Source organism: Pituophis catenifer, unplaced genomic scaffold (assembly GCF_029215685.1).
Source record: "Pituophis catenifer annectens isolate HBS135680 unplaced genomic scaffold, rPitCat1.0.hap2 SCAF_7, whole genome shotgun sequence".
Lineage (NCBI taxonomy): Eukaryota > Metazoa > Chordata > Lepidosauria > Squamata > Colubridae > Pituophis > Pituophis catenifer.
Genome location: NW_027256887.1, coordinates 25,436,760 through 25,450,823, shown reverse-complemented (window position 1 = coordinate 25,450,823; position 14,064 = coordinate 25,436,760). Strand labels below are relative to the sequence as shown.

At 35.8% G+C, this 14,064-nt stretch overlaps 1 protein-coding gene across 1 annotated transcript in view; it reads left to right on the top strand.

Moving 5' to 3' along the window:
• The window catches only part of CFTR (CF transmembrane conductance regulator), a 129,577-nt gene extending 120,314 nt beyond the window's left edge, over positions 1–9,263 (top strand). Inside the window, exons 28-29 of the mRNA XM_070947559.1 lie at positions 5,945–6,050; positions 9,063–9,263. Of these exons, the coding sequence (XP_070803660.1) occupies positions 5,945–6,050; positions 9,063–9,263 (307 nt within the window). The remainder of the gene's footprint in view (positions 1–5,944; positions 6,051–9,062) is intronic.
• The last annotated feature ends 4,801 nt before the right edge of the window (positions 9,264–14,064 follow it).

Here is a 14,064-nt window from a genome sequence, read left to right as displayed (position 1 = left end):
ACCTCATTTCTTCACTTTCTCGCCTGCTAGTATATATTTCCTTCCATTTTCAAAGTCTTCAAATGTTGTCCTCCATATGTCATATTAAGTCTTTTTCTTATTTTTATTCCGGATAAAATGCATCAAGTTCCCTTCTCTTGAGCCTGCACTAAATCCTTCTTTTATTCCTGCACCAGTTTTTAAATTATTATTATTCCAATTATAGGAGTTCCATTGTAGTTTCCTTTTCTTTTCACCAAAGTCAAACTGCTTGCAGACAAGAAAAAACCCTCCTCCACAAAGTCACCACGACTGTTATCTGTAGAGTTCAAAATTTTCCATAACAAAGACGAGTTACAATGTTCCTTTTTGAACCAGAAGGTGTCCCTCTACAATCCACATTTTCCATTAGTTATGCAAGTATCCATTTTATTGCAATTATATAACTGTCTAATTTAATTACGCTTCTTCCTTTAATTTTAAGAATATCAGATCAAATCTTCTTTTTTAAAATCCAGTTCAAATTTTAAAAAATCCAGTCTTTTCACCATGTCTCTATATTTAATCCTTCAGTTCTATTCAAGAGTTGGTTGTTTATCGGGTCTTTGTCTCTTAAAAGTTACATTTTAAACTTTCCATAGCCCCTTTGTTGTTCAGCCGCTATTTTAAGGCTAGGGGTCTTATAGTTAAAAATCTTGCTCTAAGCGTTGTTACAAGCCTGGGTTGGTTGTTACTCACCCGGCTTCAAAGAGCTCCATTTCAATCCACTTTCCTCCAGCATATCCCTTAGTCCGGTTGTCCCAGCTTCATGGCAGCCGCCATGGCTGCTCTCCCCCACCGCCAACTCACAAAGGGTTCCCTCTGACCTCCGAGGAACTTGCCTGTTCCTCTTAGTCATCCAAGGCACCCCTCTTTTCCCCCCGTCCCTGCAGGATGGTTTCTGTCCGAAGACCCATCGGCGGCGGTTTGGCAGCCGGAGTTTTCGTGGCATTCATCAGAGCCCGCTATTTCCCAGACTGTCTCGCCGCGACGCCAAACCGGACATCCAATTCTTTTACTCTCTTGATATCGTATACTTTTGTTTGTCTTTCTATCTTGTCTTGTACTCCCGAGCATGTATCTTTCCATGGCTCTTGGTGCCACTTGTAGCTTTTGTATTGATTGTGAATTTAGTGCCCATGTTTCACTGGCATATGTTAGAGCAGATAGCACACACTGATCGAAAACTTTTCTCTTCAGGCATAGGGGTAGGTTGTTCTTGAAAATTATGCTTAGCTTGTCTAATGCCTGCCAACCACATTTAACATGCCATTCAATTTCCTTTATTGTACCACCTTCCATTGAGATCTGTTGACCAAGGTATATCAAGTGGTCTACTATGTCTTGTTCTTCTCCAGATATAAATTTTTCTTTCTTTCTTTGGTGAATTTATTAAACATAACCTAGGTCTTTTTTAGGTTTATTTTTAAGCCAAATGGTTCTCCTGCTTTGTGCAGCTCTTGTATGTGTCTTTGTAGGTCTTCTGGGTCTTGTGAGAAAAGAACAAGACCAGCTACAAATCTTAAGTGATTTAAATAGGTGTCATTGATTTTTATTCCATCTTTTGCCCACTCTAGTTTGCAAAACACTTCTTCAAGGCAGGCTGATAAAAGGATAGGTGATATTGTATCACCTTGTTGTACACCTTGTTCTGCGTTGATTTCCACTTTAAGATCATTAAAGCAAATTTTCGTTATTGTTTTTTCATATATTGATTGTAGTAAGTTTATGCAAGCAGCATAAACTTACTACAGTCAATATATGAAAAAGAATGGCAAAACTTTGCCTTAATGATCTTAAAGTTTACGCCTTGGTTGAGAAATGCATTAATTATTGGTTACTGGAATACTGAATCAAAGGCTTTTTCATGGTCAATGAAAGCCATGCACAGGGGCATGGTGTACTTGTTGTACCTGTCAAGTCTGCCTGCATTCAAATCCTAAGAAAGAAAAACCCAAAATCCATTGATTTAGAGAAAAAGTACTTTTGCTAAGAATGAACTGATAGCAGCAAAAGCAAGGCAAGATCTGGGAAAAACCTGTGTGAAAGTTACAATTTGAAAGTCATCCTCAAACCCTCCCCCAAGGGGCCAACACAGAAAGACTAATCAGTGTCCAACAGGATGTTATGGGAAAGGCTCTTCTGCAGGTATTTTGTGCCTCTTGAGTCCCAGGAAGGTTGGCCTTGAAAAAGTCTTAAACAACTCCACTCAGCAGCGCCATAGTTCATGAGTGAAAACCTCCCTTCCAATTCTCTTGAAAACTCTTCACACTAGCTTTCTTCCCCATCCCAAATTCCTAAAAACCCCTCCCTGTTTCTATGGCAGCCGAGAGCAAGCAAGCTGCAAACTCCACACATGGGAACCAGCTGACAGTACCTTTCAATGACTTGCTGAACAACCTAGATATGATCCATTGTGCTGTAACTACTTCTGCACCCTGCCTGCTCCTTTGGCGGTGCATCATTTAATGTTCTTAGTATATGTTTTGCTATTATCTTGGTGAAAACCTTGTAGATGACTGAAAGGCATCTTATTGGGCAATACTTTTTAAAATCATCTTGGGTCCCTTTCTTGTGCATAAAAATCACTTCAGCATTTTTCCATGCATCAGGTATTTTTTTCTTCTCTGACGCATCTCGAGTATAGTTTTGCTGGTATCTTGTGTAAACTATGACCACGAGCTTTCAGCATTTCAACCATAACAAAGTCATTTCCTGAAGCTTTGCCATTTTTCATTGATTCTATGGTACTTGATGGATATCTGGCATTTCCTCTTTCGTGGGTGGGTGTTGTTACTTGTGAACACTTTTGATCTTGTATAGCTCTCAGTAGAATTTTCCAATTATTTCTAACACTTCCTGTCTTGTTCTACACACAGAGTCACCTTCACGTTTTAAAGCAAAATCCTTCTTTCTTGTATTTATAAACTTGCATTTTGCTCTATTAATCCCTTTGGTTATTTTCAATTGTCTTTTTAACAAGCTTCATGTTAAACTGATGTGTTTCTTCTGGGATACATTTTCTTATCGTCTTGCAAACTTCAATGTACTCCAGTTTATTAGTGAAACTTCTGGTATTCTTCATTGTCTGCCGTTTTTTTTCATTAAATCAATAGTTTCATCAGAGCTTTTTGACTGTACTGTAAGGTCCCAAAATACACTTGAGTTACCAGAATGCCAAAGAGACTCAAGACGAGGCTTGCAAAAAAACCCAGATTTTATTTATGGCCAAAAACAAAATACTGGGTGGAACTATATCCAGAACATACAGATACAGTGCATGCGAGGAAATAGCCACACCTTGGGGAAGGTATGGCGTCCTTTTATACCCTCAGAGACATCAGCTTAGTACCCAATTCTGGCCTCCTAATTTAGGTTTGTGTATTTCTTGTTGCCCTGCAAGGGGGAATAGAAACTTCCCAATTAGTCATCTTGAGCATTCTTGAGCATTTCTTTGTTTACTCAATTGGCCACTTTGGCCCCTAGCTCTGGAAGACCCAGGAGTTTATCCAGATCAAACATAAATTAGGACTGAGATGTAAATTATCCCTTGGAGATACGTACCATGCTCTTAGATGGCACAAGAAAAAAACAGGGAGAAGATTGATATGGGTTCAGGTCAAATGGCAGGGATATATGTTTAACAAATACCAGATACATTTCAGAGGCCTAATAACAGAATATGTTTGTTACAGGAGATTCAAATATAAAGGCATAATATATGTGATACAAATACAAAGGCATATATGTATTACAGGAACCTAATGGTTACAGAATCTAGTATACCAGTATATCATATTCTAGTATTATTTATTATATCCTTATTATTGTTTCCCTTCAGTACAAAGTGTTTTTCTGGTGCTGCTATAGGTGTAGCAGATTCAAGGATGTTTTTCAGTATTTGTTCATTTTGGTCCATAATGTTCATCTCTTCCAAATCTTGCAATACAGCAAAGCAATTTGATAGATTAATCTCAAAATTGCTGTTCTCTTATTTTTGTTTTTTTGTGATATCTTTATCATTTTCATATGCTGTTTTCGGTCTACCTTCACTTTAGCTCGTACCATTCTATGGTCACTTCCAACATTAAAACGATTGATGTCAGTCAGTACAATTGCAAAATATGGTTTTATCACTTGAATTATGTAATCAATTTCACTTGTGTATCCAGATGGACTCTTCCATGTCCATTTTCTGCTAGCTTTTTTCTTTTAAAATGAGTTCATGATATAAAGTTTCTGTTCTTCAGAAAAATCTACTAGTCTGTTACCTCTATTAACTCATTCACCACTTCCATACGGACCAGTCACTTTTTCTCCAGGTATTGTTCTTCCTATTCTTACATTAAAGTCACCCATTAGTATTGTAAAACTCTTCGACCTTATCATCACTATAATTTATTGTTAGCACATAAGCTTGCATTGTTTGTCCAATTGAATGATACATTGGGCTACTCTGTTTGATATACTTTCAAATTGTACTACAGAGTCTTTCAGTTTTTGGTTGATGAGAAAACTAACTCTACTACATTGTCCATCTTTGGTACCTCTAGTGCCCAGTTCTATCAAGTTCAACTACATTTTTGCGTTATCATCATGTTTCACATAATCCAACGATAGGTAAAGGTAAAAGTTCCCCTCACACATATGTGCTAGTCATTCCCGACTCTAGGGGGCTGTTTCAAAGCTGAAGAGCCAGTGCTGTACGAAGACATCTCCGTGATCATGTGGCCGGCATGAGTAAATGCCAAAGGCGCACAGAACACTGTTACCTTCCCACCAAAGGTGGTCCCTATTTTTCTACTTGCATTTTTTATGTGCTTTCGAACTGCTAGGTTGGCAGAAGCTGGGACAAGCAACAGAAGTTCATCCCATTATGCGGCACTAGGGATTTGAACTGCTGAACTGCCGACCTATTGATCGACAAGCTCAGTGTCTTAGCCACTGAGCCACTGCGTCCCTTTTAATCCAATGATATCCCAATGTATACTGTTGAGTTCAGACAGCAGTTCTTCTAGTTGAGTGTCCGTTTTCATTGTTTGAATGTTGACTATTCCTATGTCCAAAGTCCAAAGGCAGCCTGATTTAACTCGGTGATTCTTATCACCCTCTGCCTTCAGGCAGGTCTTCCCGCTGCATGGGTAAGTTGCCCTAGGGCCAGTGGTGGGATTCAGCCAGTTCGCACCACTTTGGGAGAACTGGTTGTTAACTTTCTGAGCAGTTTGGCAAAGTGGTTGTTGAAAGAAATCAATAGGGCAGAGAACTGGTTGTTAAATTACTTGAGCCCCACCATTGCCTAGGGCCTCAGAGGAATAAAGGCTGTTTTTGAGGTTGTACTGGCATATGGAAAGAATAGACCATAATCTGCCACACTAGTCCAATGCAGGTTGGCAGATGTGATCAGGGTCAGTCTGCAATATAATGCAATATATGCAATATAAAAGGCAATATGCAATATTCTCTTGTTATAAAAACACTACAGATGTACAATAATGTAAGCTAATTTAATTATTGCAACTTTCCATTAAACTCTAGGAAATAGCTTGGTAATGATGTTTGATCTTTGATAATTGTTTGATCCTTGTAATCTTGTGCCTATAGTTATAGTCCTTGAGATTGCTTTAGGAGAAAAAATAACTATTAAATAAATTTAAGCAATTGTCTTTTTTTGTTGTTGTTGTAGCAAATACTAACTTTTTCTAACTTTCTAATTTTGGTTTGTTTTGCCATGAAAGTTACCTTAGTAATGAGTTAGGCCTAGATTTAACTATATGTATCATTATGATATTGCATCTGAACTTTATCCACCATAGACTAATATAATAAAAGTGGACAAACATTGTAAAAATGTCTGGTAAAAATCTTGGCTTTTAACCACATTTTTATATTGCATTTGTTCACATATTAAAAAATGTTTCTCTTTCAGGACCTTCCAAGTCATCAAAAAGACACTCAAGCAAGCATTTGCAAACTGTACAGTGATTTTATCAGAACATAGATTAGAAGCTCTGCTAGAATGCCAGCGATATTTGGTGAGTGGTGATTAAAAAAGTAAATCCTAAGAGATATCAAAGAATTTATTGCACCCAATACATTTTTACCTTGTTTTATTTTTATAGCTACTACTAACTCTCCCAGTGTCAGAAACTACTATGTACAGTCCCCCCAATTGCTAAAGTGGCTTATTGTGTTTTGTATAAATGCCAGTTTGAAAAGCTCATTCTTCTTTGGATTCCAACTAATAGCTAGCAGTAAGATAGTAATCCACACCTTGGCACTCCCAGACTAGAATTTCCAGAATTGCTAGTCAGTGTGGACCCAATACATGTGAAAAATGCCTTGTGGCTAAGGCTGCTGAAGCAGCAAATTTGTGTCTCTAGGATGAATGGCTTGAAGCCTTACATTTCCTGTCACAGAAGTACTGTGGGTCTATACACCCTGGGCTCAATTGCTGCCTTGGTATAGCTGCTTAATAGAAGCCACTCTTCTAGGAACACATCTTTACTTGGCATACTCTTTCCTAACCCTGGTGTGCAAAATAGGTAGGAATTATATAACCTATTTTTACTAGCCAGTAAAGAAAATGAAGGCAAATAAAAATAAAATGAATTTTATGTCTACCGCCTGGCTCTGTAACATGAGACATGTGACTAGGAAAATCCATCTTCTCTTACTTGAGAAATAGATCAACCTTTCCACATCTAGACAGAATTAATTTACTTTCAGAAAAACAGAAACCAAAGAGAAAAATAAAACTCTTTTTTGAACTTTATGTACAGTATTCATTGTCAATGTTCCAACTGATGAACCCAACCAAAACAAACAACTTCGAGATCTTCCAAAGTTTGAATGCAAAATTTATTGAGTACATCATTTCGGCACTGAAGAAGGCAAAATCAGCTCTAACTAATTCCCGTACTAACCCACATAGTTACAATATGGATTTTCCCCTCCCCCAATTAGTGCAGGTCACATTGTCCAATTGAGTGTCATTATTTTGTTATGAGAAAAGTCTCTGGTCCTGGCAGATACCTGCTGATGTGTCCTTGGTTCACACAGCTATTCTGCTTGAAGTCTTGAAGTCTCCATTCCACCTTGCCCTTCCTCCCCCTCTTTGGCAAGTTGAAAGTGCTAATGTTTGTAATGGCATAAGCGCGCTTCAATCTTGATACTCATAGACAAACAGATAAATGGTAGAGGAGTTAACGATAGAGAGCTGTGAACATTCCAGACAGAATTTCAACAGAATCTCAATGGGATAATCAGAAGGAAGAAACACAGCTCGGAGCTTGTTTGTCTGTTACCCAAGGCTTACAACCACTGAATTTCCATAGAGGAAATATGCATCAGAAACAATAGAAATCAGGGACACGCATTCCAGGGTAAAAGTGATATAATGTTGTATTTCTAGATCAGATTGCTTATCCAATATTTAGAGATAAATATGTCTCGATAGTAAATGTTTTTCTGCTTCATTCCATGGAGTTTCCAGATTCTAATATGTTACAATCTTTAATTAGAGACTCAGCAATCTAATATAGCTCCTTTTGCTAGCTCCAATATGTTGTTTCCTGCCTAGACACTTAAAAGGTAAAAGGTAGTTCTCTATAGAAGAGGAAGAACTGGGAAGGATTTCTTTCTCCTATGTGCCAAGGTAAGTATCCCTCCTCCCAGAGTGATCCGTTTCAGGCGAGATTTTGTTTTCTGCTCCCTTTACAGTTCACCAGGCAAACTAAATAGTCATTCTTTCAAAACAATATTTTTAAACAACCATTTCTATGCATGCTAGAAATTGAAAATCTGGAACAAAAAGTAAAATAGCCAACAATTTTGTTTGAATGCTACTGTTGCTGGCTTGAAACTGATGATCTTCAAAATATTTTTGTTTTTGTTTTTTTAAAAAAAGAAATGCATAAAAAGAAACACCAATTTTGTATTAAAGCACTAACTGTCCTGAACACAACCTTCCTTAAAAAAAGTTATAGTTCAACTGCACAATTATGCTAGCAAGAACATGTTATGTATAAGTCAGAAACAGCACATATTGTTTCATAAACTTGTTTCATGCATACTTTATTCACAGCAAAAGCATTATAAATCAAGCATGTTTGTTTGCTGAATGTTTTGATGTATGCCTATTCCAAATGTTTATTTCTATTTCTCCACTATTCTTCTTCATTTATTGCACCCCAAACACATAAAGATATTTTTGGCAGAAAGGGAGAAGAATTGCCCTTCATTGCATAAGTATTATTCAACAATGATACCAAGTTTGTCAGGGCCTTCAACAGTCTCCTCCAAATGAAGTTCTCAGCTACCCACCTGTTATGTGGCACAGCCATTTTTTGTCAGCAGAAAAGCTTGCAGAAATCAGAGTGGCAAAGCCTCCCTGACTGTATTTTCTTCCATTTTCCCTTCCCTCCCCTCCTGTTCCCTTTCTCTTGAAGCAAGTTGGCACTAGCTGCAGTAAAACTGCATATTAATATGCAGTGGTGTTATGTACACAACCCATAATTTATGAGAGATTCAACATATGGTGGAAAAGGGAAACTAGTATGTGATGGACCAGTAAGTCCTTCTGAAGATTGAGTCTACTATAATAATATTTTTAGCTTATGGATAAGGTAGATACCATGCTCAAATAAAAAAAAATTGCAGGAGGAGGAAGAGGAAGAGGAAGAGGAAGAAGAAGATGACAACAGCAGGCTGAATGGAAGAAATGCTGTGTCTGGAAATAATCTGAAGATAATTGTCAACAAACTGATAGAAATATCTATTTAAAAACTCATTGACTTTAACATTGCTTATTTCTTAGTTAGTTACAGAATTATAGCCCAAGATGCCTACTTATGGCAGTTACTAATTCGTTCTATGTAATATATAAATGTATATTTTCTAGAGATGTGAAATAATATTCTTGTACAACAGGAAGAATACAAATACAATAAATAATTTGCTGATTATTGTCGTTCTGTAAAATAGCAGTTGATTCCTGAAAATATCAATTCATAAATAAATTTTATTTTCTCATTCTGATTTATTAGGTCATAGAAGAAAATAAAGTCAAGCAATATGAATCAATACAGAAGCTTCTGAGTGAAAAGAATTCTTTCCGTCAAGCAATCAGCTATTCCGATCGAGCCAAGTTCTTCTCAATATATCCCAGGAACTCAAGCAAGCAAAATCCTAAAATCAGTGCTTTGCCAGAGGAAACAGAGGAAGAAGTTCAAGAAACCTGGCTGTGAAGATGCCGCAAGATGCTGTTGCATACAGTTTCCTAGAATTGTTCTGAGACAAATATCAGAACAAATGGGAACATAAAGAACACAACTAAAAATGCAGAACAAGAACAGATTTAGGAATTTAAATTAATGAGTGTGTAATCTGTCTGCATAAAATGCTTCAAAATGCAAGGGTCAAATTAGGTATCAAGGACATGTATGTTAGACCTGATCCCAAAGAATAAAGAATAAAGAAAATATCTTCTTTTTACAGACATGGGATGATCAGGATGATAATCAAGTTTTTAAGTTATAAATTGAATTTTTAAATATTACAGTACATATTTTTACAGTATGTGAATGTCATACAAAACAAGCATAGTTTGCACTTGTATTTTAATCTACAGTAAATCCATAAGCAAGTCTGATTCTAAAGGTCTGTTGTTGTTTTTTATCAGAGAACAGACCAAGGACAAAGCATATACCTTTTGCGATCATTGCAAAAGAGGTCATGAACTGTATTTATTACTGTGCAAATTTATAGATATGTCAGCCAAAATGATCGTTTACGTTCTGAATTAACATAAATACAGGAATTGCTAGCTCTTAGTTTATGACAAAATTGGGCATTTAAATCTTCATAAGAACATATGAATATAAATTTAAATAAAAATTAACATATACATTTAATTGTATACATTTCAATTACATTTTCCCATTTCCTTTTCATACATAGGAAAAACAATTTAAAAATCCCTAATTTTTGTAATGCAAATGCATGAAAGCTGCATAACTTTAAAAAAAAGGTTGCACCCATTCATGTGATAGAAATTATATTTAATTTCAAATATATTATCTGTTATAATAGCCAGGAAAATATGAATTAAAAAGTAGGAAGATGGAATTAATGAATTGCATTTGTCTTACTCTGAAATAATTCAGCTTTATTGGTATTTTGTCCATTCTGTTTGTCAGATTAATCTCTTCCTTATATGAGGCGAAAGACACCAAGTTGTGGCCTAATCCTAACCCTAACCCTTTGCTAGACTGCTCCTGTAAAATATAATAACTGATGCTTCATAACCATTGTAAAAGAAAGGGTTAACTGCTAATCTACTTTTCTATTGTATATGGATCAGGAGAAATTAGCATTTTATTGTTTTTATAGCCAGCAAAATGAGTCTGGGCATTGTTTTCAATTTTTAAAATTTAGCATTGTTTTTAATTTTTAGAATTTGTAATTTTTTAGTGAAAAAAAATTACTTGACTTTTGTGATTTTTTATACCACACTATTTTATAGTTAACTGAAATTTCTCTAGCATATTTATTTCATAACTTTATTAAAGTTACTGTGGCAGTCCTTTAATAAGAATGTTCTATATTTTAGAAATAAAATGTATAACAAATTGTATTGGAATTTAAAGGGCCATCATGATTGTTTTTATTTTACATTTTTATACAATTTAGAAAAAAATCCGTAATGAAAATCCTAGCTACTAACTGCTGCATTACATATTTTGCCTATTTTTGTTGTCTTAATTGTTTTACTGTGCAGTAATGACATTGATGCTGATCAATGAGGTTGTGTAATACAACACCTTAAGACCAATTTTTTTTTCTTATTTCTACAGTGAGTTTAGCCGTAGTTTTGATTTGGTAGCCAGGGTTCAGATCAGATCAGCAGTGTCACAAGGTAGTTCCTGGTGCTATTTTCTAGATCTTTTTAAGCAATCAATAGCATTTTATTTGGGTCTCTGCTGATCTGTTTTGTAACATTCTGGCCATCCTATTCTCTACAACCTGCAGCTTCTGAGGTAGATGCACATAGAGAGCATTGCAGTATCAAGTGGACATCAGGATATGATTGACTATTGTCAGGACATCCTATTCCAGACACATCTATAACTGTCACACAGCCAGAGTTGCACAAAGGGTCTCCTGAGCAAGGTTTCCAACTGCTCCTTTAGAAGAACCTTAAAATTCTAGAAAATAAGCAACAAATTATTGCTTCAACGCTTAGTTTGTGGGCTTCCCAGAAACATCTGATCAGTCATTCTATTGAAAAGAAATTGGTCCCAATAAATATATAAGCTGCCAGCTATTTAAGTATATGAGTCCCACCCATTCAGTGTATGTTTTAAAAAGCTGGTTGGATAACAAGACTATAACCGACATATAGGTCTGTACACCACCCTCCTTGTTTTATTTGCTGTGAATGTCCTTGTGGTGCATAGATAAATTGGCAGATCATATATACTGCAGATTTAAATGAAGACTGTACAAAATGTAATTCTTTTTTACTGATCTGTGACCATATTATCAGTATAAAAACATTAGGTATAATTTGTAACAGGCTTAACCATCTGCTGCTGTGGTTATAACCAGGTGGTACAAAAGATCACTACACCAACACGGCACTTTTTAAAAAATATTGATTGAAATGCTTCACTGACATTATTGCATAGCATATAGTTAATAAACTGAAAGCTTTGTTTATAACCTCTGCTATATGATCATAATAAAAATTAAATGAGACGCTGTTGAAGTAAACAGAGCTAAATGAAAATTCCTGAATTGTCAGTCTACCAGCATCCAATATATGACCTTTATGAAAAAAATCTTTATATTTTATATAACTTGCAGGGTAATATCATTTTGTTTTCCTGTCACTAGATGGTGCTGAAGAGCTGACACATTTTTATTTGTTGTTCCAGATACTTCTTATTGCAAGAGTTTTGTATCTTGATTTTAGGCAAACATGATTGCAGTTTACTTGTATATGAAAAAGTACTTTTCAATCATAATCTAATTATATATTTACTTCCACACCTATCTGATCTAAGTTTCAAAGATTCTGGATGACCATTAGAATTAGTTTTCTGTATCTGTCTTTGTGGCCCAGAAGTGGTAGCTCTCTTAATACATGTGCATTTCATTTGGCAAAAGAAGCTTGCAGCACAAAAGCTTATTAAAGATTCAGTCTACAAAATGGTTTCATTGTTTCATAATCTACAATCTAAATAATTTATGGATGATTTATGATTTATGATCATATGATTTATGTTTATTTGCAGTTTCCTATAACCAAAGATACCCTAATATGCTTTTGCAAAATGTGGAAGTCTTACTATTTATTATGCCTACAGTACTGAAAAGAAAGGCTTCAGGTGTGAAGCATGTGCTTTTCTGATGCCATTACGTAACATTGCCAGCAAATTTAATAAGACACAAGAGGATCTCCTGTTGTCTTCTTCCAATGCCTTGGCTTGCTTTGCCAAAATGCATCTCCTGAGCTTTCATTGCACTAAGACACGTTCTAGAATTAATTCACAACTGGAGCACACACTGTTATGTCAGGTTTTTCACTGTGCATCTTTACCCACAGGAAAATGTGTACCCACTGGAAAATATTTAAAATATTTAAAAAAATATTAATCTTATCAGGGATATAATTACAAGGTTGTATAGCCACAGGATTTTATTTAAATTTTGGAAAGAAATAATTTCTTCATTCATGGAACCAAAGGAAAGGAATAAAACTGTGCATCTGTTCACCCAGAAAAATGATAAAAATATTGCATAATATGAATTAATACACTGTAAGAACAAAAAGAGAAAAAAAACCAAATGTAATACTTGTCTTTGTTGGAAGAAATATCCATCTGGTTCAGTTCCAAGCCAGGAGAAAGGCACTGGAGACAAAATGGAGGCTGATTGGAAAGAGGGTCCATTTATTGATGAAGCAGAAGCACATGGGTAGTTCTGGGCAACTGATCACATGGAGTTGAGAGAGGGTGGCTTTTATACCTTCTCTTGGGCTTCGCACTTGAACTTCCTGTTCCTGTGAAAGAACATGTATTCTATTGGCTATTGTCAGAGTCCCATGGGGCCATGTAGGGTCATATTTGTCTTGAGCTCCCAGGTTTGGTTGAAGCTTGGAGGGTGATGATGTAATGAAGAGGCTTGTGTTCTGAAAGGGTGTTGGGCAATTCCTATTGTGTCTTAATGGCTTTGTCCTGGTTTGGATCTTGAGTGAGGGCTAATCCCATCTCCCTGAGGCTGAAGGTCTTTTTCTTATAGATAGAATGCCCCAGTCTTTCTTAATGGGCACCAATATCTGCTGGGGGCAGGGAGCTAGGGCTGAGTTTCTGTCTCCCTTAAGATTTCTATTTCTCTTTTAAGAGAAATATTATATTAATATAATATTCTGCCTTTTTAAATATTTCTCAAAATACTTCATTCTTCTAGGAGGGGTGACTTCCCTCATCATCATAACACAGAAGGTTGTAGTAAGTGATAAAATCAGTATGATGATTGATTAAAAAAACAAATCTATACAGTGCTGATATAATATCCTATTTAATCTATTGCTAGTCCTCATTTAGCAACCATGATTGGGACTGGCAACTCAATCATTAAGTGAAGTGGTCACTAAGTGAAACTGCTTATGATGTTACTTCAGCTGTCCTTTGTTTTTCTTTTCTGCAAAGATAGTAAATGTAAGGCACGGTGGTAAAGTTACTTTTTCATCACCTTTAATTGTGAATGGTCATTAAAACAAGGCAGTCGCTAAACGAAGACTAACTACTTGCATTCAGTTTAAAACATAAGGTAGCACTTAGAGATTTATTTTTTATTTTATTTTATTGTTTATATTTATATACCGCCCTTCTCCCGAAGGACTCGGGGCAGTGAACAGCCAACAGATAAAACACAAGAAATACAAAATTTAAAAACAGTATTAAAATCCAATTAAATTAATTTGGCCCACAATTAAAAACACCCCTGTATTAAGACTGATAATTAACAATTTAAAAATTAAAA